This window comes from Balaenoptera borealis, assembly GCF_965194805.1.
Source record: "Balaenoptera borealis genome assembly, chromosome: 7".
In the NCBI taxonomy this organism is placed as follows: domain Eukaryota; kingdom Metazoa; phylum Chordata; class Mammalia; order Artiodactyla; family Balaenopteridae; genus Balaenoptera; species Balaenoptera borealis.
The window spans coordinates 123559466-123586830 of NC_138864.1; the positions used below are offsets into that span (position 1 = coordinate 123559466).

A 27365-nucleotide genomic window follows, 5' to 3' on the forward strand; every position below is an offset into this window, starting at 1 on the left:
CTGGGCTTGGGCAGCTGCGCAGCGAGGACCTGACCCGCGTGGGGAGTATAAGCGCGCCGCGGATGCGCGGGCCCGCGTCCCGGAGGAGACGATCCGAGGACCAGCTACTCGGAGAGAGTTTGCCTCATCCACCAAAACACAGCCCTTCTGGGGGGAAGCTGGGCCACAGGGCCGAGTCTCAGGGGCCCTGAAAGCCCTCCAGGGAAACCTTGAGCGGAGAAACTCAGTGAGGGAAAGGAGCTGCCTGGCCGAGCTATAGGGGAGCCCAGGTCCGGCATCTGGAGAGCCTAAAGCAGAATCCGCTTGAAATGCCCCTAATGACCTTATGTAATGATGTTACGTAAGCCTATGGTGTAAATCCGGGTCCTGGTATTGACCAAGAACGTCCCTGCCACGAGGCTGACCTCCTCCAAGCCTGGAGCCCTGTTCTCTGTCAGGTAGTTGGGAAAGTGTCTCCTAAAAGCCTCCTCTCAGGCTCCGTGTGACCGCAATGCCCTGTCGTGAGGACCCCCAGCTTCTCCTCCACCTGAGGCCACAGCACAGCACTCTGCAGCCTTTCCCCAGATTACCGCCCCCAGGAAAGGATAGGATGTCACCCATCTGCAACAGGGGAGTCACCCCTGATTGTGAAATACCGACTTGTCTCTGGTTAACAAAATACCAATAAGGTGGAGTAGTTTGTTTCTCCCACCCTAAGGTGGAGTGAAGCTCTCCACCAGGTCCTTGGAATTACTTTCCTCCCGAAGGGCATCTGCCACGCTGTGACCACACTATGCCAGGTCCCACCACAACTCCGAGGAGGGTTTTTGAGTCTCCTGGGGCAGAAAAAATGTTCACTATTGCAGACCAATTCATCCCGCTTCAGTCTGCCCATCCTCTCTCCCTCCAGATGCTGTGCAAAAGCCCCCCCCACCCCAGCGCAGCCCATTTCTCTGAACTGCACCCCCTGCCCTTCAAACCCACTTACCCCTCAAGGCACAATCAGCCCCATGCCGTTCCTCCATCTTAGGTCTCCCCACAAATAAACCCTAGAATAGGCACGTGCATGCGCGCGCGCAAACACACGCACGCAGTTTTCAGAGACGCTAAACAAAACAGTCACGTTTGAATGAAGATAGCTCAGTTCTCAGCTGCTCCTACAGTCTCCTAGAAGTCAACTGTGCTTTTTCTTTGTTTACAGTCATGTCAAAGCTATTTTACTGTTTTAGAAGTAAGAAAATATCAATTTAAAACAGTACTGTAGAAGAAAGGAACACGAAGAGACATTTCTGTTACGATCGCTGAGCTTTCTTGAACACTCTGATGTTATCTCCAGCCTGTCACGTGGAAGCAAGAGCTCTGGGGAGCGCAAGTCGAGTCTGATCAGGGCTGTGCTGCTCGCGCCCCGTTCCCTCCGAGGTGGAGCCAGCCCATCCCCCTCCCAACACCGGGAGCCTGCATTTCAGCCTCTCCTCATCCAGTGTTGACACAGTGAAGTTCCCTGCGATGGGTTGAAACGTGTCCCCTAAAGAGATAGGCTGAAGTCCTCACCCTGGGACCTGGGACTGTGACCTTATCTGGAAATTGGGTCTCTACAGATACAGTCCAGTTAAGATGAGGTCACTGGGGTGGCCCTAATCCAATATAACTGGGTCCTTATAAGAAGAGAAGAGAGACAGAGACAGACACACACACACAGCAAAGGCCATGTGAGCACAGGAGGCAATGGTTGGACGGATGAGGCTACAAGTCAAGAATAGCAAGCGTTGGGGCTTCCCTGGTGGCGCAGTGGTTGAGAATCTGCCTGCCAATGCAGGGAACACGGGTTCGAGCCCTGGTCTGGGAAGATCCCACATGCCGCGGAGCAACTAGGCCCGTGAGCCACAACTACTGAGCCTGCGCGTCTGGAGCCTGTGCTCCGCAACAAGAGAGGCCACGATAGTGAGAGGCCCGCGCACCGCGATGAAGAGTGGACCCCGCTCGCCGCAACTAGAGAAAGCCCTCGCACAGAAACGAAGCCCCAACACAGTCAAAAATAAATAATAAATTAAAAAAAAAAAAAAAAAAGGAATAGCAAGTGTTGCCAGCAACACCAGAAGCTGGGAGGGAGGCCTGGAACAGACCCACCCCAGAACCTTCGGAGGGAACGTGGCCCTGCCCACACCTTGATTTTGGACTTTTGGCCTCCAGAACTGAGAGGATAAATGTCTGCTGTCTTCCATTCTCCTTGTGTGGTGCTTTGTTCCAGGGCCCCTAGGAAACAAACACAGCGCCCGTAGCACAGACCCGGCTTTTCAGCCCCTACCCCGACGCCCCCCCCCCCCCCCCCCCGTGTGTGCAGGGGAGAGGCCTGTGGGGCAGGGAAGGCAGGCAACAGACAGGCGATTCTCAGATACTGGGGCCCGGAGACGGGCTGCGCTGGGCGGTGTCACTAAAGCCTGTGACACAGGCTCTTGTCCCAGTTACAAGCCGGTTACAGCTGACAGCCACCCTTTCCTACTGACTCCCATATCCCCGCCTCAGGGTGACTCCGTAATTCACCATCACTTCTGGAAAGGGAACATTCTGCAACCGATACACGAGCTTGCTTTCAGTTGCTTCCTGCTTTTTCTCAGGGGTCTGCCCCCTGGAAGTGTGGCTTGCTGCCTTGGGCCCAGGGGCAGGAACCCCTTTCCCTCTCCCAGGATACAGACACTCCTTAACACGGTGAGTGGATGTGACCACAGTACCCGGCTGGCCAAGAGCCCAGTCCAAGGAGGTGAGATCTCAGCAAGTCACCCCACCTTCCAGAGACCCCTCCCGACCCTCCACGTGTACGTCATTGCTCTTCACCCTTCACCCCATGGCCCTTCGCATGCTTCCCTTCCACCCTGATCACTAGATCCATCCACTGAGCACCCTGAGGACCAGGAACGTCGAGGGTCCTCTCTGCAAGGACACCGAGATCGGTGTTTAACTATACAGGCTCTAGGGAAATGCAAGTCAAAACCACAAAGAGAGATCACCGCACACCTGTTAGAATGGCTACTATCAAAAGAACAGAAAACAACCAGGGTTGGCGAGGGGAAATGGAACCCTTGTGCACTGTTGGTGGGAACGTAAAATGTGCTTTTTTCAAGTACGGGCTCTAGGATCAGACCACTGGGTTGCTTTCATCACATATGCTGTGTGACTTGTGCAAGTAACTTAGACTCTCTGAGCTTCTTTTACCTCATCAGAAAAACTTGACTAAGGACAATGATGCCCGCTCATAGGGTGGCGGAAAGAAAAACAGAGCAACTTGTAAAGCCCTTAATTTGTAGTGTACTTAGCACAGAGTAAGTACTGGACACATTTTCATTTATAACTATTATTACTATTCCCAGCATCGAACAGTGTCAGGCACACAAGCAGGTACTCTATACATGTTTGTTGAATGAATGAAGGAAGGAAGGAATGACCTTGTTCAAATGGCCTAATTGCTCTGTGCTCAGTTTCCACATCTATAAAATGGGGATAATAATGGTAGTTATCGTGAGTTTTGGCTGTGTTAATATATATGTAAAGAACTCAGGTCAGGCCCCAGCACATAGCAAGTATTAGGTAAATATTAGCTACCATTATGATTAGCGGTAATAACAACAACCCCTTTTCGTACTGCCTGCCCTGTCCCTCGTCCCTCGATAGTTTCTTTTGGGGTGGCTGACACGGGGAGGTGTAGTGCTGGGACCGGCTCGGTGAAGGGCTATGGGAGAAGGGCGTCCTGATTGCTCGATGCCTCGCTGGCAGAGGACATGGAACAGGGCGCCCTGGAGATGTGAGTTCCCTCTGCACTGGCCCTGAGCTGGATGACCTGTTCTCATCTCAAACTGTGTGCAAATACCTGATCCCCTGCAGCCCGGCGCCTCCACATAAGGTTTAGCACTTAATGGTTCCCAGTTCCTCCTGGTTCCTCCCACCTCCTCTTGGTCTCTTCCAGTTGTAGCCACCTTCCAGACTCACCAGGACCCTCCTCCTGGCAAAGCCATCCCTGACTGCTCCAGCTCAGGCCCTCCCCTTTCTCTGAACTCCTCCAATACCTGTATCCTGAAGAATAGAATAGAACACCTGCGCCCAGACCACCACATATGATGGTCCAGGTGTTTTATGAAACTCAAGCCTCTCTCCCATCTAAGGTTTAGGTTTGTGAGTCAGGGATCTTGGCTTTTTCTTCTTCGGAGTGTCCCAGAGCACCCAGCGTTCTGGGCTCCAAAGCAACCAGCTGCTTGTCTTATATCTGGACTGTAAATGCCGCAAGAACAAGATCTTCTGTTCAATTCCCTACAACGTTTACGCAAGGCTGGGTAGACTCCAAAGCTCACCAGTCCTTCTGGGTGGAGGATTGCAATGCCTGTCTCCCTGCCTCCTGAGCCAGCCGGCCGAGCCAGGGGAACATCTGGAATCTTTCTGACAAGATTCACAGGGATGTCCGGCAGGTCACTCTAACTGGCCGTTCTCATCCAACCCTGCAGATGGAGAGGAAGGAGATACAGGAGGAGCCACACGGAAAGTTCTTTGTCTTACTAATTATGTGATAGGCAGACTTCACTAAAGCCTGGATTAAGGCTCTGAGTCTACCTACTTCATTTTGTTCTGATTCCATCGCTGCCAAACAGCGTCTTTATCACTAACTTAGTTTCCCAAGCATAGTGTTACCTAGATGAAAAATAGGAACATTTGGAGCATCTGAGTATTTTCTGATACAAAGCGCACCGGCTGTGGGGTTTACAGGGATCGCCTGCTTTTTGAAAGTTCGAATTACGCCACTTCACTTTTATGAAAGACCTACATTAGTACCTGCTTTCGCTAACTGCAAGGAACCTGAAGAGGATTTTTGCTTTTATGAAAAGTGAAAATAGCATCCAGCATTTGTTTTGCCCCTATAGGGGCAGCGTACCCCAAGCAGCGAGAGAGACCCTGCAAAGCTCCTTCCTGGGAACCACACCCAGCATGCCAGCATCAAGCCACCAAAGCTTTGAACGGTGTCTGTGAGCATCTGTGCTTCTTCTCTATCTGTTCTGTGCATCCATTAGCAAGATGTGTCCCAAAGTGATTGCTTCTCCACTTTACGATGTTTCAGCTTATGGAAGGTTTCATAGGGATGCTCTACTTTAGGATAGCTGGGGGAACTTGTATTTAAAACACACCAGGCTGGCTCCTTCGCTGACCATTTCCCCTCCTTCTCAAAGTGGCAAGGCAACAACTTAGGAGTGGAGCACATGTGCGCGTTGGGTGCCAGCTCATTGGTGTGGGTGCTTGAAGGAGCCAGCTAAGCCGTTGGGACGGTCTTGAAGCCCCAGGCAGGCAAGAGGCACGGTCCTCTGTTCACTACTGTGCTCTGACTCAGAAGGGCAGCCTGGCTCTTCGTCTTTCTCCACCTCCCCCAGCACAACGGTCATCACCAGAATGGCTGTGGGGCTGGGTGCCACGTAAGATTTCCCAGGTCTTGCATATTCAGACCAGTTGGACTTATAAAACTGGGATAGGAAGGCTGTGGGAACCCAGGAAAAGGACCAGGAGGAGGGGCTACCCACTTGCTATTTGCTCCCATCCTTCAGGGCTCACTTTACAGGTGTCCTCATCCTGGGAACCTCCTTTGACTTTTCCTGAATTTGGGACGCCACTCCCGAAGCCCTCTGTGCTGGCCCTAACCCCGCACTCCTCACGCTTTTCCTGCAAGCTCTGTGAGGGCAGGGACCTGTCTGTCTTGCTTACTGTTGTTTCCCAGTGCCTAGTGCAGGGCTTGGCACATAGTAGGCACCCAATAAATATTTGCTAGGGTTATTTTTGGTGATAGTGCCATTAGAATTGGAAAAAAAGCCTCAGCCCTCATCAACATCAGCAATCTTATTTTAATGAGAAAGCAGAGGCCCAGGAAAATGAGGACTCTGCCGCAAGTCCTACAAGAAGCTGAGGAAAGGTCAAAGGTAAGACTTCTCCCTCCAAGTCTGACACGTTCCCCCATCATCCTACCCCTCCCTGTCACTGCCAGCCAGCCCAGCTCGCCTGCCAGTCTAGGCTGGGGAAGCACGGCTACAGAAACGTCTGCACCCATCATAAAGAGAGAACCTATGGGAAAGTGTGATGCGAAAGCAACCTTCATCTGTCACTAACGTCCTTCCTCCTGCTGCCAGGCAGAGTGGCAGGTGGGGCTGCTGTTCTGAGATCCCCTTGGGAGAGCTGCAAACAGAGGCAGAGCCCTGGAGCTCCAGAGCCCTTGGTGGCACGCCGTCCCCATAGGAGTGGCCAGGGGCACCCTGTCCCCTCTCTTTGCATTCCCTGCTGTTCTAGCCTTTGACACCTGGCATGAGAAATGTATACTGATGTTTCTTCCTTGTCAATTTGAGCTAAAGGCAGGGAGCAAGATGGTGATTTAGCAATTAGCTGGATCATATTTTGATTTGATAAAGCCCATTACCAGCAGCTGGCTAAATTTAACTCACGCAGGATAGGAAGGGAAGGGGTGTCTGTGTGTGGATTAACGTAAGTGAGTGGATGAGAAAAGTCTGGTGTTCCATCCCCCCAACTCATTTCACAGCCCCAGAACCTTCAGATTGCAATTTTAATGAAACTTTCAGTACACAGATCATCATTCTTTCCCTCCCTCGTAGGGGTTCCTGACAAAGTCTTTGGTCAGGAGTGGTCCAGGAAATGTCTGCTTTCCGATGGGGTCTCTGGGTGGGAGATTTCCAGGAACTCGGCCTAAACTGTTCCTAGCAAGGATTCACTCTCAGCTCTGTTTTTGTCCCAGAATGTCAAAGCCGGTTATCCTTTCCAGACTTCTCCCCAGCAAGACAGAGAGGGAAGGAAAATGGCCAGAGGCTGTCCAGGCCGTCGTGCTCCTCCGCCCAGGAGATGTCTTCGGGCATGGGTCTCCGGAACCAGGGAACAAAAGAAGGCAAAGGCAGGGTCCGGCCTAGAACGAGACTCAGAAAAAGAGAGGGGATGCCGCCCCCTCGGCGGGAGTGGGCCAGGCGGGAGCCAAGAGGTCAGACTCGGAGGTCGGGTGGGCGGCGGCGCCGCCGTGGATGCGCTGGTGTCGCGCCAGGTGGGTCTTGCGGCTGAAGCTCTTGCCGCACTGAGGGCAGGAGAAGGGGCGGGAACCCGTGTGGACGGCCTGGTGGCGGACCAGGTTGGTTTTGGAGCTGAAGCTGCGGGCGCACACGGCACAGGCGTGGGGCCGACTGCCTGTGTGCACCGCCTGGTGGCGGCCCAGGTGCGACTTGCGGCTGAAGCGGCGGCCGCACTGCGCGCAGGCGAAGGGCCTGGCGCCGCTGTGGGCCCTGGAGTGGGCCACCAGGTTGGGCCGCGAGCCGAAGCGGCGGCCGCACTGCGCGCAGGCGAAGGGCCGTTCGCCCGTGTGCACCCGCCGGTGCCGCGCCAGGTGCTGCCCGTGGGCGAAGGCGCGCCCGCAGTCCGGGCAAAGGAAGGACCGCTGGCTCGCGGGAGCGCCCGGGGGCGCGCAGGCCAAGGGCTCGGTGGCAGCGGCGGGGTCCACGGCGGCGCCCAGTGCGCACTCGTCGCACCCGAAAGGGCGCCCCTCGCCGCGGTGCAGACGCTGGTGCATGGCGAGGTTCTTCTTCCAGCCGAAGCTCAGGCCGCAGTCGGAGCAGGAGAAAGGCTTGGGCCCGGGAGGGGACGGAGTGGGGGACGGGGCAGGGGACGTGGGCGAGAAGGGCGCGTCGGGGGAGGACGGGGCGCGGCCGGCCGCCTCGTGGACCCTCTGGTGCCGCACCAGGTGTTGCTTGTGCGTGAAGCTGCGCGCGCACTGCGCGCACTGGTACGGCCTCTCGCCCGTGTGGATGCGCTGGTGGCGGATCAGGTGCGTCTTCTTGCGAAAGCGCTTCTCGCACTCGGGGCAGGGGAAGGGCCGCTCGCCCGTGTGCGTCTTCTGGTGCGAGCCCAGGTGTATCTTCTGGCTGAAGCGCTTGCCGCACTCTGCGCACGGGTAGGGCCGCTCGCCCGTGTGCGTGCGCAGGTGGCGGGTCAGGTGGGCCTTCTTGCTGAAGCGCTTGCCGCACTCGGAGCACGGGAAGGGCCGCTCGCCGCGGTGGCTGCGCTCGTGCACCAGCATGTGCGCGCGCTGCGTGAAGCTGCGGCCGCAGTCCGGGCAGGCGCAAGGGCCCTCGCCGCGGTGCAGCCGCTGGTGCAGCCGCAGGGTCAGCTGGTCCCGGAAGCGGCGCTCACACTCCCCGCAGCCATAGGGCTTCTCCGAGGCCGGGACCCACCCCGCCAGCGCGAGCCCACCCAGTGGCCCTGGGGCCCCCGGCTCCAGCTTGTAGGCGGCGGCCAGAGGCCCCAGGTCAGGTGCGGGGAAGGGGCTGGGGAGTAATGACAGACGCTGGGGCCATTCCCCCTCCTCTTCCGCCTGCCGAACCTCCTCCTCCACCTTCACCTTCCGAAGCATCCACTCCTCCCCTGAAAGATCAAAACAAGGCGAGTCTGTTAAGCCCCACGTTTATTTATGCGCCGCTTATTTGCCAATACGACCGCCACTTCCTGGAGCCCTGAAGTCTAGCTTCTGCTCTTTCCACTGGGAAATTCCTGGGAATGACCAAACCCAAAGATCACTGCAAGCCCTCCTCCTGGGCTCTCTGCTGCGGGGACGCTTTCGCCCCGGTTTGCCTGCCTCCCGGCCTCTGGAGTAGCCTCCCCTTACTCTCCCTCAAGCTTCAGTCCTCAGGTTCCTGTCCTGGCTCATGTGTCCACGTGGCCCCCCCAGATCTTTCTGTTCTGGAACCTCAACCTCTCCTCTCCAGTTGAGCAACTCCCCTGAGTGTCCTGCGAATTGGCTACAGCTCAGCAGGCTTACCGCCAAACACCCCACCTTCCCAGATCTACCCCGCTGATGTCAACAGTAGGTCTACAGCCTCCTTCTCCCAGGGGGCTGGACTTGGAACCTTGACTTTCACCTTGGACGCCCCCCTTGCTCTCTAGCTCCTCCCCAGTGGCCACTGAGTACCTTGGCCTTCCTTCCTGTGGTTTCTCAAAGGCTCCTCCTGCTCCTACTCCCTTCATTGCTGCAATCACAGGGCCAGGTGGGAAATCCCAGTTTAAGAAGAGGATTGAGTTTACAGGACTTGGGGGACCAACGGATGGTGCCACCGCTGGAGAAGCAGGGAGAGCCCTCTTAGGGAGCAGGTTGGAGATGGGTTCCCCTGGAGCTTTGCCCCTCTTGGGCACTGCAATGGCCCAGCCAAGAGGAAGGAGCTCAGGACCCAGACCGGGAGTGTCCCCTTGGGTTCTCCTCTGCCACTAAGCAGCAGCGTGACCATGGTTGAGTCACTTAATCTCTTTGAACTAAGTTTGTTAGCTTGCTTAGGCGTAAAGGTTGGACCAGTTCATGGTTCCTAAATCTGGTGCCATGTCATAATCTCCTGGGCAACTTTCACAAAATGCATCTATGGGAGCCGGGCCAGTGAATCTGTTCTCTTTCTTTCAAGCTCCCAAAATGATTCTTGTTTGAGAACCTTTGTAGCAGCTGATCGGAGGTCCTGTCTGGCTCTAAAAGTCTGTAATAGCCTGAGCCTTGGTTACATTACACATGGAGTATCACAATTAGATTTACTCCTAGTTTCTTTTACCCATCCATCAGTTCCAAACAACTATTTATCATACTGTGATATCGCTTTCATTTTCATTGTGCCCCTCTTCTACTGAAGAACCATCAATAGCTCCCTATTATTTAGAGGATAAAGTTAAGTTCTAGCTGCATCTGAGGCTCACGCCAACCTAGTCCAACTCTCTTAATACTCCCAGGCATAAACCCCTCACTTCAGGCAAGCTGGTCTTCTGTAACCCCAGTCACGTGTCAACTTCCCTAGTTCGAAGTCTCTTCTCAGCCTAGAATGTTTTCCCATCCTCCACCCTCACCCTCATCCTAGCTGAAGTCTACACCTCTCTCAATATGGAGCACAAATCAACAAAATCTTGGACAAATCCAACGTACGAGGATCTCATATAAACAGTTAACTGTTGACACTTTTACACTTCCTTGTGACATGCCTTTATTGTTATTTGTGCTTTTAATTCTTTATTCTAGCTCATATTGGTATCAGATTTCAGTTTCTGGAGGGCAGACATCCTGTGTTCTGTTTCTTTACGCATCTAATAAAAATGAGGATTGCCTCATGGACTGAGTGCCAACTGCAGACGAAGCACTGTATATACACTCTCACAAACCTTCACAAAAACCCCTGTGCAGAAGTTACTCTTATTTCTTGTGAACAAACTGAGGCTCCTCTAGCCTAATCCAAGATCACTCAGCCAAAAAATGTGGAGCAAGGATTCAAACCAGGACTGTGTCACTCTAGAGCCCCTCTCTTCCCGCTCTACCTAACACAGCCTGGACCTAGTGGGCACTAAATAAGCCCTTGTGGAATAAGTGACATCACTCAGGCAGAAGGTGATAAAGCTGGTGGTAGTGGAAGGAAGTGATGGGTAGGACTGTGGAGAGAGAACGAACTGTTTGATCGCCTTGCGTGTGGGGGAGATGCGTCAAATACAACAGCTTTGGAGCATTTGCGTAGCACCGAGATCAGTGGAGATTTGGGGGAATGAGCATGTCTGGGGAGAGACAATGAAAAGGTTGATCAACGCCATATGTCTTCCTGGGAATCATAATTCAAGTTGTCAACAGGAATGAACTTTGACTGGGGGAGACAGGCTGGGAAGTTAAGACTCCTGGAGGATGTTGAGGTGAGAGTGTGTTTCTCTTTGGGGGCCGGCCTCTCTGATTCCTGTTGTCTGTGGATGTAGAATTCCCTCTGCGTGCTGAAGCTCTACAGCAGAAAGGTGCCAGGGCCTGATTCATCTTGGGTTGGTAGGGCCCGGGGTGGCTGCCTCCTCAGATAGCAGCTCGGGAGCTGGCAGACCCCTGCTCCCTCCGCCTGGCCCCCTGGTGGGATGGAGAGCTGGGAACACTCACCTGGGCAGGAGCCCATGGGCTCAGCCTTCCGTGGTGCAGATGCCCGGCCTCCTCTGCAGGGAGCTTCAGCTTGTTCAGTGTGGGCACCTTCCTCTGGTCTGGGGGCCTCGCGCCCTGGCAGAGAACAGGCTACCTCAAGGATGCCGCAGACATCAGAGATGGACAGAGCTCCCCACTGGCGCTAGGAAGCAGGGGCTTTTGAGACCCCGGTCCCAGCCCCACCGGCAGGATTGCATCCCACATCATACCTGCAGGGGCTGAATTCCCAGCTGCCCCAGGGCAGCCTCAGGCTCCTTCAAGCAGGGCAGCTGCTAAGGCCGTGCAGGTTGCAAGAGCCACAGCTGTGAGGAGTTTCTGGAATATGTGTGTGTAAGATAGTGGAAGCAAGGAAGGGTCCCTGCCCTGAGGCTTACATGAGGCTCCTAGGAGGGGAGATGGGGAACCTCCCAGCCACCAGGTGGACTCCAGTTCCAAGGAAAATCATTAGAGAAGATCGGGGTGTCAGAAAGCCAGGTCCACGCCTGCCTTAGGCATCTTCTCCCCGTATCTGCTTAGCTGCCTCCCTCACCTCTTTCCAATCTTACTTTCCCAATGAGGCCTACTTTCACCCCACTATTTAATCCTCCAGCCTGCCCCACCCCTACCTGCAGTGCTCTCAGGCTCCCTCACCCTGCTTTACACCCCCAAAGCACATAGCCTCTCCTCTTCTAACACAGGTTATAAGTACACTTATTTCTACATTTGTTGTCTGTTGACCCTCTGCCCTCGCTAGGATTAAGCTCCTGGAAGGTAGGGATCTTTGTCTCCTTGGTCACTGAGGTATCCTGAATATCTAGAATAGCACGGGGCACTTAGTAGGTGCTCAATAAATACCTGACGAACAAAGGAAGGAAGACTCCGCCCTGAGCCACCTTCCCTGGCCCCACTTACTTACCTGAGCATTTGCCCAGCGCTCTCTCTTCCCGGGGAGGGGACATCTGTTCCTGGGCATTATGGGACTCTTCCCCAGGCTCACTTTGGGGGGCCATCTCCGGCTGTCCCACAGAGAGTCCTGTTACAGGCAAAAGGATGGGTCCAAGTAAAGCACAAAGTACAGAAGAGGTGATCAAAGATGGGGAGGTCTTCCCCTTCCCAGCCCACCCCATGGGTTTTCCCCATGTGCTCAGGAAGGAAGGGTCTCTAACTAGCATGGACAAGGGACAGCCAGGCCCTGCAGTGGCTTGGCCAGGTATCGACCTCAGCCCCCTTGCACTGCGTCAAGGACAGGCGACAGAAGGAAGAGAGAGAAGAGATTTAAATATCCTGGTGTTCTGTGAGTACTAGCACCACCTCCAACATGGACCAGGCCTTCTTCCTGATGAAACCGGAAAGGATGCTGCCCTAAAGAAAGGCTCCCAGGGTCTCTGGGGTATCAGGGTTGCAGCCTCCTGAGGATGCTCTGCTGTCTGAATTAGGGAAGCAGCAGGCGTAGTATGTTCTTGAATCCTACTCCCCCGCCCCCCATCCAAGTCCCTTCAGTTCTGCTGGCTCACCCAGGGACCTGAGGGCCTCGAAGGTCTCTCTCATGGCAACCCAGGATAACTCCTCCTGGGGATCCGGCCACAGACCCTAAGGAGAAAGACAGCCTTGTTCAGATTCTTCTCAGACAGCTTCCACCTGGGTCCTGGCTCTGCCCAACCTCTCCCCGTCAGCCATCTCCAGGAGCTCCAGAGGCGATGCCCTCAGGTACAGGTGAGGGAAATGAGGGAACGTGGATTTCAGAAAGCAGAGACCTTTGAAGGTGGACCAAGGCGAAGGCCTTGAAGCCATTTCTGCAAGCTAAGCTCAGGTCAGCTCCGGAAATCAGCCTGCCACCCTCACCTGCAGGTCTCTCAGAGCCAGCACCAGCCCTTCAGCGCTCCTCACCCCCCAGGGCCCTTGCCTGGGGGTGTCAGGAATCAACCGATTCTCTGGGGAGAGGGTGGAGGGTGGGAGACCAGAGGGGAGAGCGGGGAACTTCGTCTCCTAGGCCCTCCAGCTGTCATTGCAGGAGCCGGTGAAATAGGAGCCAGCCTAGGGGCGGAGGTGAGGATCGCTACTGGGCAACTGGTGGGGAGGCCCTCGGAGGAGGGTCCTCACCGGAGGCAGGAATAACTCTGGCTTCACCTCCCCAAAACCCTACCTCCCAACCATCGCCCCTCCCCCGCGGGGCTTTCCCAGGCTTGGACACCCGGCCCTCGAGCCGCCTTCGCGGCTCCTCCTCCAGCGGGTCCCCTGCCCCTCCCCCAGCAGACTCCCCTCCCCCCCAGTCTCTCTGGCAGCCTCCCCTCCACCCCTCCCCTCTCCCGCTCCCTCCGCCTTCCGCCCTCTCTCCCCCGCGGAAGCCGGCTGGCTCTCCAGCCCCGCCCCCTGCCCCGCCCCTCCGGCTCCTCCCCCTGCCCACAGCCTGCCTGCCAACCCCTCTCGGCCCCCTCGGGTCTGCCCTCCGCAGCCACCGCCCCCCTGACCCGCCGCTGGGGCAGCCTCCGCGGCAGAGCTCCCCTCCCCCTCCCCAGGCTCAGGGCCGCCTTTCCCTCCCCTCCCGGTTCTCCCCCGGCTCCTTCCCCCTCCCCGGCCGCACACCCTCTGCCTTCCTTTCCCCCTCCTCTTTTCCTTCCTCCCCAACACCGCCCTCCTCCTCCCGGCTCTCCCCTCCCCTCTCCCTCTCCTCCCCCACTCTGGTTTCCTTTCCTCTCTTCACCTCAGTTCCCTCCCGCCCCCCCCCCGCTCCCCAGCCCTCCTCCTCCTCTCCCCACACCACTCTCTCCCTCCCTCCCTCCCTCCCTCCTTCCCTCCTGCAGCTCTCCTTCCCCTCCGAGGCCCCGTCTCCCTTCCCCCTCTGCCTCCCCAGCAGGCTCTCGCTTCCCTTCCTTCCTGGTCCCCACTCCCCAGAACTGCTCTTCCCCTCCCCCTTCCAGTCCGCCCCCCCCCCCCCCGCCCCGAGCTCCCGCCTAGTCGCCCGGCCCCCACCAAGCCTCGGGTCTGAGGCTCCGCGCTCACTCCGACTGCCTCACCGGCCCTGCCCTCCCCGCCCCTGCCTCCCAACCCACCTCCGCGTCCCCTCCCCTGCCTCTCCGGGGCTCCGTTCCCCATTTCTGCTCCCCACTGACTTCTCACCCCTCCCAAGTTTTCTTCTCGCGCAGACCCCTCCCACCCCCCCTCCCCGCCTCCGCCTGTCCCCCGGAGCCCCTCCGCCTGGAGCTCACTCCAGGTCCCGACCCCCTCCCGGCTCCCGGGCTCACCTGTCAGCGCCCTTTTCGCGCCCCTCCCAAACGCCCGATCCTCGCGCCTCGACTCCCTCCCCGGCCCCTCGGCCCCCTCCCACACTCCCTCCCCCCTCTCCTGAGACGCCCCACTCCCTGCCCTCGGGGGCCTCCCACCCCTTCCCACCTGACTCCCACCCGGCCCCCTCTCCCCAGCCCCCGCCCATCCCTCTGGATGCCGGCTCTCCGCTCTCCTGGAAGCCCTGACCCCCCCAGCCGGCCCTCCTCCCCGGTCCCACCCCTCCCTTCTCCGGCCCTCGCCGCTCCTCTGCCCTCGCTCCCCCTCCAGCCCCACCCCACCCCTCCTGCGCTCGGGGCGCCCGCACCCCCGGGGCTGTCACCTGCGCCGCACGGGCGGTGGCTGCGAGTGCGGGTGTGGCGGGGGAGCGGCGGAGCGCCCGCCCTGGGCGCCTCCACGGTCTCCCCGCTGCCGCCCGGACCCCGGCGCCCCGGCCTCCTGCCCCCGCGGGCTCGGCTCGCGATGGCGCCCGCCGCCTGCAGTCCCGGTGCGGGCTGCCCGGAGACTGACAGACTGACAGCCCCGAAACTTCGCGGGGAGGGGAGAGGAAAAGACGCGGAGGGAGCGGGAGCGGGAGCGGGGAAGCGGCGCCCGGGAGGGGGAGGGGAGCGAGGAGGCGGGAGGGGGGCAGCGGGGCAGCCAGTGGGGGAGGTCGGGGACAGGGTGCCCAGGAGTGGAGAGGGTGCCCAGCGGGTTAGGCGGGCAGGTGAGGCTCTGGAGGAACGACGGCCCGCAGTAGGTGATGGAAAGTGGGAGCTAAGGACGGGGGAGGGGAAGGGGTCGGGAGGGAGAGGAGTGCGGGGGGGGGGGGGAAGGGGTGGAGGAGGGAGAGGAGGCAGGGAGGAAGGGCACTCGGGCTGCGAGGGAGGGTGCCGGCAGGCGCGGAGGGAGGAGCCAGGGGAAAGGTGGAGCGCGGGGCGTCGGGGGGCGGTGTGGAGTTGGGGGGGAAAAGGAGGGGGCCTGTTAAGGGGAAGGGAGCTAGTGTCTGCGCTGCTGTCTTTGAATCGCAAGTGCCGGCCGGAATGTGTCTGCGCCGCGCTCCCCGCGGTGGGCTCGAGTCCCCGACTGTCGGTCGGTGGGGTCGGTCTGGGAAACTGCGGCCCTGCCCCCGCTCTCCACCCTGATCCCACTCGGATCCACCCAGACCCGTACCCCCCCCCCGCCCCCCACCGATCTTAGACCCATCGCGGGAGCCGGATCCCTTGGGGGCGGTGAGGAGAGCCCGAAGGAGACCAGGCTGGGCCCCAGTGCCTGCTAAGAACGTGACCTTCGAAGTAGAAATTGGGGTGGGGGCTTAGAACCAGGTCACCTGGGAAAAGGCAGGGCTGGCGAGGAGGCGTCGGGGGTGAGGCCGGAGTCGGATGGGGTGAAGACTCCCCACGGCGGCGGCATCCTGGGGAGCCGCTGCCGACGAGAGGGGAGAGTCCCCTGGGCGTGGTGGGGAGCGGATCCTCCCACCCGGCTGGAAACCTCTGCCAGTCGGGTGTGGAGGGGTGCCCTCAGCCCTCAGACATCCCTGCCCCTGGTTGTGATGCTTCTCTTCAGCTTTGCCACTTGGGCACCCCCACCCCTGAAAGCTCCCCATATCCCGTCCTCCTCCATCTAAAATGTGGGCTGGTTATTCCGGGCCTCCCTCTCTAATCTTTCTCCCATCTCCTCTGGGTTCCAGCTTCCTCCCTCCTGCCCTCTTTCGAGAGAAGGACGTGACTTGTATTTCTCCCCAATCCACGTGTGGCTTTTCGGGGAGGGGTGGGGATGACTCGGTGCGAAGAGCAGCCTCCCCTGGCTTCCACACCGCACCACCTGGAGGGGGTACCAGGGCACAGAGAAGCACGGCGTGCAGCAGGGGCACATCAGCATTTGTTGATGCTTAGGATGAGGGGGACAGGAACAGGTGGTACCCGGAAGAGCACAGGGTGCCTCGGAATCGGCTGTGGAGGGCTCTTCTACCTTCTGTATGGGCTGCTTCAGCCGCTCAGTGTCGGGCCCGCTCACCAGGCTGCAGGACGGCCCTGGGCGCAGAATACATCACTGTGTGCCAGGGTGGGGCACGAGCACCTCCGTCTGTCCTTGTAAGACCTGCAGTGCGAGTGTGTGTGTTAGGTGCCAGAGGGAGAGTGTCCGGGTGTGCATGTGTGAGAGGCTGGGAACAGCTGGGTGTCCACGGCCTGACCCTGGACCTTTCCGAGGACCCCATCCGAGAGCTCCCTGAGGGATTCACTGCACCCTCTCCTGGCCCAGGACCGAGGGTCGGCCCAGAAGAATGCCTGGCAGGGCTCTGGTTCCCGGCAGCCTCCCCCCGACCCTGCCCACCGCAGGTGGGGTGACTGTGTGCGATGCTTGGAGGCGCACCAGGTTTAGGGGCTGGAGGGTTACTCGATCTGGGGCCCAGGCCACCCTCCAGCCTGGGTGTCCTCGGAGCTGGTAACCGGTAACCAGGATGTAACCAGGATCCCCCTGGGGAGCGAGCTGCTGCCCAACCCTCTTGCAACCGGATGCTCTGCTCGGATTATCCCATCCGGTTGCCTTGCCTGCAGGGCTGGGGGAGCCGGCTGCGGGCCCCTCTGCCTCCTGCCCCCCACGCTTGCTAGCCCAGGCACTCCTCCCTGAGGCTGGCTCTCGTTCCCCTGTCTGGGCTTCCTGGTTCTGGATCCCAGGGACCCTAGGAGAGCAGGGTGGACCCAGCCAGGCACACATGATCACCCTCAGTAAGAAGTCAGACCGCACAGAGGGAAGGGCGCACGTCATCCCTCTGTCCGCAAACAGTCCAATCGCCCTGGAAACCCCATTCCTTCTGCTGACTGACCCTCGTTTCTGGAGTGCTTGGTAGGAGAGGGGGCAGGAGAAGCAGGAAGGGGACAGGGGAGAGGATCGTACACTCAGGATTTGAGGGCTGGAAGGCCGTGGCCCTGTGACTCTTAACACTATTGTGGGGTCACGGCCCCCCTTGAGAATCTAATAAAAGTTATGGAACTGTCATCAGAAAAACATGCACACACACAATTTCAAAGTATTCGTGGAGCCCCTGTCCCACCTGTGATTCCCTGGGAGGCCCCTGAGGTTTTTACTGGTAAGGAAATCGAGTCCCAGAAAGAGAGTGTGGTTTGCCCCGTCCACGTTCATTGGTGGTAGGGCCTGAGAGTGTGCACTCTCAGAGGCCCAGTATGTCTGGCTGTGACCTGGGACACACGGACCCCCCCATCACACACACACACACACACACACACACACACACACACACACACACACACACACACACACACACACACACACACACACACACACACACACACACACACACACACACACACACACACACACACACACACACACACACACCAGGAAGGGGTTTGTTTCCAGGGAGAACTGGCCTCTGAGGCGACTGTGTGATGTGTAGGCAGGTCCAATCTGGTTCTGGGCAGCTGGTGCTCCAGGGCATGGGGCTGAAATAAAGCCTCCCCAGTGCCACGGGCCTCACGCTCGCTGTCTCAGGCTGCCTTGGACACACTGACCCCAGGCTGCAGTAGCAGCAGTGTGGGGCTGGGGAGGCCAGCCCCGGCCTCAGCTCACCTGCCACAGCATTGGCTCCCCAAAGCCTCACAGCCCCCAAAGGTGACCTGGGGGTCGCCATGCTGCTCCCTGCCCTCCTCTCTGGGACGGCATGGGCACTGGCTAATGGGTAAGCAGCCCACCCTGGGGCCCCTCGGACTAAGATCCTTCTCCTCCTGCCCCAGGCCGAGGACCCTCTGGGGCAGCCAGACTCCTTCCCGCGCCCCCCTTCTCTCAGCCTGCTTAACTTAGCCTGCTCCTCAGTTAACTAACTCTCCACTGGGAGTGGGGTCACAGGATAGGGCCTCTCGGACAGATGGGGATGGTGGCCGCAGCTGTTGGTCCCCATCTATGGGCAGGCAGTGGTGTAAGCGGACAGAGACCATCCTGGTGGAGGAGGAAGCAACCCCCCGTCAGGAGGACCTGGTGCCCTGCACCAGCCTCCATCATTACCAGCGCCGGGGCTGACGGCTGGACTTGACCTGGAGTGGCCGTGCGAGGCTGTGTCCCATCTACAGGTGAGTGACGTGGAGCCTGGGCTGGCTGCCGATCAGGAGAGAGCCGTGGGGTGACATCCTTAGAGTAGGGGAGGACCGAGTGGTGACCTGGAGAAGCGGGCCTTTGGGAAGCAGGTCGTGGGTGGGCTCCAGAGGGGTGGAGGTGGTGGATGAGTGGGCACTTCCGTGGGCAGCGCAGGGAGAGTCATGATGCCTGCTCCCCGTACCCTTCAGTCCGCCTTCCCGAGATCATTCTCGCTTTGGAAATTGAGACCAAGAAGGGAAAATTACATGATAAAGCCTCTCAGAGAGTAGGTGACCAGATTGAATGTCCCAGGCCATTCCCAGGGATGGGGCTGAACGCTAACATCTTCTCCCCTCCCCCTATCTGGTGGACCCAGGCCCCCAGAAACCAGGCCTGCTTCATGGAACCAGACGGTGAGGGCTTGCTGCCCAGGCTGGGGGGGGGGGGCACCCACTGCACCCTGGGTAGGCGCCTGAGATTAGCCCAGATCCGGGGTTTCCTGGAGGTGGCAGGCTGCCTGGGGAGGGAAGTCCGGTCCAGGCTGACCGTCTGGCTCTGCCCCATTCTCTCTTTCTACCCACCACAGCCCTTGCCGAAGCCAGCCTTGAGGGCCACTGCTTTGCCACATGGCTGTGCCAGCCAAGGGCAGGCTCAGCTAACGCTTCTGTGGGAAGCCTGGAGGAGTGCTGTGCCTGGTCTTGGGGACACAGCTGGCGGGATGGCTGCTCCCAGCCCTGCCACAGCTGGTCCAGCCACAAACTCCCAGGTGGGTCCACAGACCCCAGCCTGCGGGAAAGGCACAGCCCCGGCCGTCACCTGCTCCCCCGAAGGGCAGTTAGAATTTTTTTTTAATTAATTAATTAATTAATGTATTTATTTATTTATTTTTGGATGCATTGGGTCTTCGTTGCTGCATGTGGGCTTTCTTTTTTTTAGTTGCAGCGAGCAGGGGCTACTTTTCATTGCGGTGCGCAGGCCTCTCATTAAGGTGGCTTCTCTTGTTGCGGAGCACGGGCTCTAGGCGCACGGGCTTCAGTAGTTGTGGCATGCGGTCTCAGTAGTTGTGGCTCGCGGGCTCTAGAGCGCAGGCTCAGTAGTTGTGGCGCACGGGCTTAGTTGCTCCGTGGCATGTGGGATCTTCCCGGACCAGGGCTCGAACCCGTGTCCCCTGCATTGGCAGGCGGATTCTTAACCACTGCGCCACCAGGCTGCAGCCCAAGATGTGTGCCATCAGCTGCTGGACGGTCCATGCAGGGAATGCCATGCCCAGGTACAGGTGGGGGTGGAGGTGGCATCAGGCACTGGAGGGGTGGGAAGGGGGAGTGCCGGGGAGGTGCCAAAGGGGGCACCTGGTCCAGCCACCAAATTGCTTTGGGCCGTCGGTCAGGGCGCCCCCTCTGGGAGGCTCCTATATATTATCTCTAAGGTCCCTTGCAGTGTTCACCTGTTTGGTTATAAACCAGGGCGTTTTGGAAGCAAGAGGAGGGAGGCGCTGGTGAGTACTGGAGAAGGCTGGTTGGCTGAGGGGCTGTCCCGTTTTGGCAGGTGCCCCCTGCTGAGTACCACGAGGCCTGCCCCTGTGCCTACTGTGCTGCGGCCCCGGCGGGCAGTGGGCGGGAGGAGCGGCTGGAGGCCGCGTGCCCCACCTTGGCCAGCTACGCCCAGGACTGTGCGCGCGGCGCATCCACGTGCGCTGGAGGAAGCCCGGCTTCTGCGGTAGGGCTCCCGCCCGTCCCTCTGTGCGCAGCCTCTGGCCTCCCCACCCTGTGGAACTGGGAACTGACCGAGGGCCCTCACGTGGCTCCTGTTTCCTGAGGGGTCCGCCACCCCCTGAGCGCCCCTCTGGCGGGGCTGCCAAGGCCTGCTGGCTCTTCAGCGGCAGCGGGATCTGGCGGGAGGAGGGGAGCTCCTTGGGCCTCACAACCCACTCCTGTGCCGGCAGAGCGCCTGTGCCTGGGGGGCCGGCTGTGCTCAGACTGCGCCTCGGCCTGCCCGCCCAGCTGCTCGGCAGTGGGCGAGGGGGGCGAGGGGTCCTGCGGGGAAGGGTGCGTGAGCGGCTGCGAGTGCCCGCCCGGCCTCTTCTGGGACGGCGCCCTCTGTGTGCCTTCCGCCCGCTGGCCCTGCTACCACCGACGCCGGCGCTACGACCCCGGTGACACCGTGCGCCGGCTGCGCAGCCCGCGGTGGGTCCGCGGGCCTTGCTGGCCTTTTCGCTGGGGCTGGAGGCTCCCTGGTCCCCTCTGATCCCTCCCTTATGCTGTCTCCTCAACCTGCCTCCCTTCTGGGGCCTCCTTCACAAGAGACCTGTGACCTCTCAAGGCATAAGTGACGGCCCTGCTTAAAAACCTAGCCGGTGACCTCCATCAGCTGACCTCTAGTGCTAACGGGGAGAAGGGGGTGCCGGGGGAGGGAGGGGCCAGGGTTTTGGGGGGTGGGAGGGCGTCTCCAGCTCGGTCCCTCCCCCTCCACCCCCTCCACTCCACCCCCCACCCCCGCCCTCCCCCTCCGCCGTGGGGCCGATCCGGAGCGCGCCCTCCTGTCCCTCGCGCCCACAGCGTTGGCCAGGATGGCCTCTGGCTCTGCGCGCAGGCGCCGTGCCCCGCCGAGGGCGCGGTGGGCGGGGACGGGCATTACCTCACCTTCAATGGGCGGAGCTTCTCTTTCCGGGGCCAGGCGGGTCGCCGCTTCAGCCTAGTGCAGGTGTGCAGAGGACCAACTCCGGGAGCGGGGTGTCGTGCCAGAGCGGGGTGTCGTGCCAGAGCGGGGTGTCGTGCCAGAGCGGGGTGTCGTGCCAGAGCGGGGGCCCTCGCGGGGGTGCTATGGGGGAGAAGGGACTGTAAGCAAACCACTAAATAAACAAAACACACAGTCGTCCAGAGAAAAGCTGAGAGAGAGACGATTCTGGAGAGAAGATGGCAGCCGCAGACCCTCAAGCCTGCCCTTTGGGTTCTCGCCTCCTCCTTAGGTTCCTGTGAAAGTCCCGCTGTCATCGCCACCCCAGCCCAGGGGCACAAAACAAAACCCAACCTCACGGGGTTTTCTCACACACGGGACAGTTGGGCTTGTCACCCGCTACTTCCTGTAAAACAACCCCAGGGGAAATAAGGGTCCTCCTTCCTCCCAGCCCTCTCCCAATAAAGTTAGGTGACTTCCCAGCTTCAGGCCCAGGCCACCTTCTTACAAACATAGACACAAACAGGAGCTCGCACATGACATGCTCTCACGTGTGCACGTAGATTTAGCGTGTGTGTGTGCACAGGCACACATAGAGGTGAGCATACATTACCCACAGGGAGGAGGGAGAGCAGACATGTTGCCCAAACATGCACACACACACCTCCACGTGCGGGTGCACGCGTGCACGCACACACACACACGTCACACATGCCAGCCCTTGGTGAGGGTTAAGCCCCTTACCTCACAGAGTCTGGCTGGCTGGCAGGCGGTCAGCATACGTGCTGCGTGGAAGCTGCCCCCAGTGTGTGCCGTGGGTGACCAGTAGAACAGGAGCTGCTCTCAGGGTCTGCCCCACCGCCACCATGTCCCTCACCGTCGGCCCGAGGACTTCGTAAAGAGGCAGCTACTGACTGTACTGGAGCACGGGGACTGCAACGCTGGGAGCTGCCTCCACGCCACCTCGGTCTCCCTGGGGGACACCCACGTCCAGCTCAGGGACTCAGGTAGCCGCAGCTCTCAGGGTACCTACCTACCAGGCCTCCTGCTCCCAGCAGCCCTCTGGAGTGTGGCTCGGGCCCCAGGGGCCTCCTGTCATCTCTCTTCTCCCTGTGGACTTGGGCTCTGTCCAGCACCTTCCATCCACACCGCCCTGTGGTTCCTGAGCCCAGCTCTCCCGCCAGCCTCCCTCAACCAAAATCACTGCCTCAACTTCCCCCTCACTCTGCCATCTCTGAAGCAGACATAAAGTCCTGTGGAGATTTTCCAAGGCATCTTCTGCCCCATCCTGAGGGGAAATACAATTCATATAGTTCTGAGGGATCTGAAAGGCCTCTTGGGGTAACCAAGCCAGGCAGGCCCCTCCCAGCTCTGGACAGCCAGGGCCCAGCTCCTCCTGCACACTGACTCCAAGGGCAAAGGCAAAGTGGGTGCTAAGGGTCATGTGGGGGTTGTAGGTGGGATGCGTGACCTCCCAGGGGTCACTCCAGTTCCCCTTGCTCAGGGTGGGCAGCCCACCATGACACAGGCCCTCCCCCCTCCTACCCCAGGTCCTTCCCCCTCGGACAGCCCCATCCTGCAATGTGCCCTACCCCCACCGTCATCAGCCCAGCCCAGCCCTTTGGGGGTTGCCCCCTCACAGACCCCCTATTGCAGGAGCAGTCCTGGTGGACGGGCAGGATGTGGTCTTGCCCTGGAGCGGCACTGGGGGCCTAGCGTCTCCCGCGCCTCTCCCACTTTCCTGCTGCTGCGCTGGCCTGGGGCCCGCGTCCTCTGGGGAGCGTCTGACCCTGCAGCCTACATCACCCTGGACCCCCGCCATGCCCTCCAGGTGTGCTGGAGGGCGGGTGAGTGGCTGGGCGAAGCCACAGAGGGCCTGGAACCAGCAGGATGACTTCCTGACTCCTGCTGGCGACGTGGAGACCAGCATTGCCGCCTTTGCTAGCAAGTTCCAAGTGGCAGGCGAGGGAAGGTGCCCCTCGGAGGACAGCGCCCCACTTTCCTGCCGCAGCACCCACACTCAGCGTCACATTTTCGCGGGGGCAGCCTGTGCCATCTTGCATGGCCCCGTCTTCCAGGTAGCCAGGTTGGGGGCGCTCCTCCTGTTTGCACCTGTAAAATGGGGTCAATACCTGCCCTGCCCTCCTCCTGGGCTACTGGGAGGGCCCTGGTGCCGTGCCAGGGCTGCTGAGCCCTGGGAGGTGGCAGTGGGGACCAGAGGAGACAGGGGAATCCGTGGGAGAGGAGCCGACCCCCTTCCTCATCTCCCTCCAAGGAGTGCCACGGGCTGGTGGGCAGGGAGCCGTTCCACCTGCGCTGCTTGACAGCTGCGTGTGGCTGCGCCCCCGGCGGGGACTGCCTGTGCCCCGTGCTCGCTGCCTATGCTCGGCGCTGTGCCCAGGAGGGTGCCCTGCTCTCCTGGAGAGAACAGACCCTCTGCCGTGAGTCTGCTCAGCCGGCCAGCCCCATCCCCAGGCTCTTTCCTCCAGCACCTTCTAGGAATGGCTCAGTGGGATCCAACGGCTTTGCAGCAGGGGAGGGTCCCCAGAAGGACCTCTGACCTCGGCAGTTTGCTGGGTTTGCCTTCTTTCAGAGACCTAGGGACTGTCAGGTCCGGAGGGGTGGGCAGAGCAGCAGTGGCAATGCCCCTGACCTGCATGCATCTCTGTGCCCAGCTGTCCTGTGTCCTGGTGGCCAGGAGTACCAGGAGTGTGCCCCAGTGTGTGGTTGGAACTGTGGGGAGACTGAAGGCTGTGGGGAGCTGGGCAGCTGTGTGGCCGGTTGTAATTGCCCCCTGGGGCTGCTTTGGGACCTGAGGGCCAGTGTGTGCCCCCCGGCTCATGCCCCTGCCAGCTTGGGGCCCATCGCTATGCCCCTGGCAGTGCTACCATGAAGGACTGCAACCGCTGGTAAGAGCACACACCTGTGGGGGGGAGGCAAAACGCTTGGGGGTGAAGAGGTGGAGCTTAGAGAAAAGGGGCCAGGGATGTAGCTCTGTGGGTTCCGGGCCGATGGCATGCACGTCAGAATGACAAAATGCTGATAACTTCCCCTCAGTTGTGGAGTACTTTAGGGCCTATAAAGCACTTTCACGTATATTACCTTATTTAATCTTACTTAATTCTTACAATAACCTAGTAAAGAAGGAAGAGGAAGAATTGTTCCCATTTTGCAGATGAGGAAACTGAGGCTTGGATAGGCTAAATAGCTTGCAGAGTCACATAGCTTGTTAATGATGAAGGACTAGAACCCAGATCTCTGAATTCCAGTTGAGTGTGGCCCAGAGGCTCTTCAAAGGGTTACGAAGTAAAGGCAAGTTACAGCCCTACAGAGCCTGTGCCAGATCCAGGCTTTGGTGGGTGAGAGTGCAACTTCAGTGAAATCCTTTTCCTACCTGTGCTGGGAGTAGGGTTGTTCAATATCTCTGCCCCTCCCCAGAGCCCAGAGAATGGCCTCTATTGGAGTTGGGGCAGGAAAGGGTGACAGTGTCTATCCCAGGTATGGCCAGGTGCTGGAAACAGTCCCACTTCCTGTGCTTGTGACAACTGGGGTTGGGGGTGAGACGCTCAGGTCTCCAGTGTCAGAGCTGGATTTTCCCTCAACGTTAGGGGCTCCAGACCCCTGGGATCCTGAGGCTCTCCCAGGGCAGGGCAGGGGCCTGGAAGTGAGTCTGGGTTTGGGCCTGGCCCTTACCTGCCTCCCCACCTCTGGCAGCATCTGCCAGGAGAGGGGCCTATGGAATTGCACTGCTCAACGCTGCGCCCCACCGTGGGTATTCTGCCCCCGTGGGCTCGTCTACGTCCCTGGTGCCTGCCTCCTCACCTGTGACAGCCCCAGTGCCAATGGCTCCTGCCCCCCAGGCAGTATGGGGGGCTGTGTCTGTCCCCCAGGAACTGTGCTGCTGGTAAGTCCTGGAGGGGGCTACCCTAACCAGAGCCCTGCCCTGACCCCTGCCTGTGTGTAACTGGGGGCGGAGGGGCATCAGGCAGTCCTCCCAGGAGCCCTTTGTCCCCGGCTTCTGCTCAGGATGAGGGCTGCATACCTCCCAAGCTCTGTCCCTGGTGTCACGGTGGGCAGTGGTACTGCCCAACGCTGCAATCCAGGAGGACTACAACATTTGGTATGCCCAGCCCGTGACCTGTAACCCTGTGACCTAGTGACCCCTGGCTAGGGGCTGGGGTGATGGTGGGTGGGATATCCAGACTGGCCTGCACGACGGGAGTCCTCAGCATCCCTCCAAACTGAGGGTCTGTCTGGAGTTGCTTGGAATCTGGACCGGCCGCCTCCCCTGGATACAGTTCCAGGTCCCTGTCTTCGTGAATCTGTCTCCCTCTCCCCGTTGCCCACGGGGTGTGCCAGGGTCGGCAGTGGCGCTGCACGGGCCAGCGGTGCGATGGACGGTGCCAAGCATCAGGTGCCCCCCACTATGTGATATTTGATGGGCTGGCCCTCACCTTCCCCGGGGCCTGCGAGTATCTGCTGGTGCGAGAGGCCAGCGGCCGTTTCACAGTCTCTGCCCAGGACCTGCCCTGCGGGGCCAGCGGCCTCACCTGCACCAAGCGCTGACCGTGCGGCTGCAGAGCACCGTTGTGCACATGCTGAGAGGTGGCTGCGACATTGAAGGGTGACGTTGCCAGGAAGGGGCACCCCAGGTGGCATCACAGCTCTGCAGGGGTAGCCGAGGTCTGGGGTTCCCCGTGTCTCCCCACTGCTAGCCGTCGGTGCAGTGGGGCTGGCGCCTCTTCTCTTGGCTGGGAATCATAATTCTGGAAGGCTCCGTGAAATTAAAGCCCAGAGAGGTCTAATGACTAGCCCCAGGTCACACAGCTAGAGGAACAAAGGAAAGGTTGGAGGGGAGGCTAGGAGGGCCTCGTGGGGATCTTGGAGCCCCTTTATCCCAAAGTTGAGCCTGAATGTCTCTCTCCCTCCACAGGCCAGGCAGTGACAGTGAATGGGGTGAGTGTAATGTCCCCCAAGGTCTACACAGGCTCCGGCCTGAGCCTGCGCCGTGCAGGCCTCTTCCTGCTTCTCACCACCTGCCTGGGCCTCACCCTGCTCTGGGATGGAGGTCAGCCCCCGCCCCCAGCCATCTGACCCACACCCCGAAGCTCCCCACAAACTCTTCCTCCTTCTCATGTGTGGTCAGAGTCTCCAAATTATGTTTTCATAATTATATTTTTCTTCATTATGAAAGCAATACCTCCTCACCAAAGAAACAGTTTAAAAATACCAAGTTTTAGAGAGAAGAAATAAAAATAAATTTCCTAACATCCCACCACCCAAACCCAAGCAGTTGGCGATTTAGAAATAACTGTTACTGAGAAATCAAAGGAAATCAAAATAACCCCCATTGTGGGAAAAAGTCGCCTGCACTGAGGCCTCTGGGGCTGGTGGGTGTCACAGGCCGTCCTGGAGTCTGGAATCCTGCCCTTTGGAGAACTTCTCTACCCCCCCCCCAACCTGGGTTTAATTAGGAAAGTAGGCTCTCACTTCTTGCCCTTAGCCCCCCAAATGTAGGTCTCTTCTATCCCCACCAATCATCACCCCCGAAAGAGGGAGCCAGCGCCCCTGGTGGGTGGTGGTACTTACCTGGGAAGGTCAAGCAGGCCCACATAAGAGGCGCCTAGGTCTTCTCCCCGCCCCCTGCCCTAAAGAAGGCCTCCGGCATCCTGTCTCCACAGTCCTTCCCCCTGCTGCCCTCTCCGTCCAGGCACCCGGGTCCTGGTGCAGCTGTCCCCCGAGCTCCGCGGCCGGGTGGCTGGGCTGTGTGGAGACTTTGATGGAGACGCAGCAATGACCTTCGGAGCCGCCAAGGAGTCCTGCCTGGAGCCCATGGCTGAACTGGCCGCCCACTCCTGGTGCCTCAGTCCTCTCTGCCCAGAGCCAGGGGACCTGCTGCCCCCTGCGCCGTGAGGCTGGGCAGGAAAGGGGGAAGGGAGGAGGGGCAGCTGCGGAAACCCGGGGTGGGGGGGCTCGAGAGGCTGGGTGCAGCGGAGGAGTCTGGCTGGTCCACCGGGGTGTGCCCGCAGGTGAATGCCCACCGGGCCGGCTGGGCCCGCGCCCGCTGCGGGGTGATGCTGCCGCCGCTCTTTGCCCGGTGCCATGCGGAGGTGCCCCCAGAGCAGCACTGCGAGTGGTGTGTGCATGACACCCGCGGGTGAGAGCAGCAGGCCTGGGGAAGGGCGGGGCGTGGAGGTGGCGGGCGCTGGGCCCGAGCGCTCCCTCCCTCAGATGTGATTCAGGGGGCGACTGTCTCTGCTCGGCCATCGCCACCTACGCAGACGAGTGTTCCCGGCCCGGGACCCACATGCACTGGCGCAGCCAGGAGCTCTGCCAGTGAGTGTGCCCCGACCTTGGTCCCCGATGCCCAATCCCACCACACGTTCAGCTCCTTCAA

General features: G+C 59.6%; 2 protein-coding genes across 7 annotated transcripts in view; one reads left to right on the forward strand and one right to left on the reverse strand.

Annotated features, from left to right (window-relative positions):
• Positions 1 to 6545: 6545 nt before the first annotated feature.
• ZNF467 (zinc finger protein 467) lies at positions 6546 to 14941 on the reverse strand. Of its 6 annotated transcripts, XM_082398747.1 has the most exons (6): positions 14547 to 14941; positions 12785 to 12976; positions 12457 to 12532; positions 11859 to 11975; positions 10925 to 11038; positions 6546 to 8415 (listed from the first exon to the last, which is right to left on the reverse strand). In XM_082398747.1, the coding sequence occupies exons 3-6, from the start codon at positions 12488 to 12490 to the stop codon at positions 6926 to 6928; spliced, it is 1755 nt and encodes a 584-aa protein (XP_082254873.1). In that variant the 5' UTR covers positions 12491 to 12532; positions 12785 to 12976; positions 14547 to 14941; the 3' UTR covers positions 6546 to 6925. The 6 variants fall into 6 exon arrangements, with proteins under 6 accessions (XP_082254873.1, XP_082254872.1, XP_082254871.1 ...); XM_082398746.1 differs by lacking the exon at positions 12785 to 12976; XM_082398745.1 differs by lacking the exon at positions 14547 to 14941 and having other exon boundaries at positions 12785 to 13182.
• Positions 14942 to 15091: 150 nt separating this feature from the next.
• LOC309631877 (SCO-spondin-like) overlaps positions 15092 to 27365 on the forward strand; it is a gene marked incomplete at its 3' end in the record, with an annotated part of 40296 nt that continues 28022 nt past the window's right edge. The window contains 28 exon segments of the mRNA XM_082398756.1: positions 15092 to 17903; positions 18133 to 18238; positions 18242 to 18266; positions 18505 to 18708; positions 18882 to 19061; positions 19476 to 19565; positions 19759 to 19790; positions 19841 to 19970; positions 19973 to 20011; positions 20238 to 20528; positions 20622 to 20995; positions 21858 to 22207; positions 22611 to 22678; positions 22681 to 22838; positions 22840 to 23046; positions 23244 to 23409; positions 23644 to 23778; positions 23781 to 23877; positions 24683 to 24872; positions 24995 to 25049; positions 25052 to 25087; positions 25317 to 25526; positions 25529 to 25573; positions 25902 to 26036; positions 26679 to 26861; positions 26864 to 26877; positions 26998 to 27125; positions 27200 to 27304. Of these exon segments, the coding sequence (XP_082254882.1) occupies positions 17854 to 17903; positions 18133 to 18238; positions 18242 to 18266; positions 18505 to 18708; positions 18882 to 19061; positions 19476 to 19565; positions 19759 to 19790; positions 19841 to 19970; positions 19973 to 20011; positions 20238 to 20528; positions 20622 to 20995; positions 21858 to 22207; positions 22611 to 22678; positions 22681 to 22838; positions 22840 to 23046; positions 23244 to 23409; positions 23644 to 23778; positions 23781 to 23877; positions 24683 to 24872; positions 24995 to 25049; positions 25052 to 25087; positions 25317 to 25526; positions 25529 to 25573; positions 25902 to 26036; positions 26679 to 26861; positions 26864 to 26877; positions 26998 to 27125; positions 27200 to 27304 (3803 nt within the window).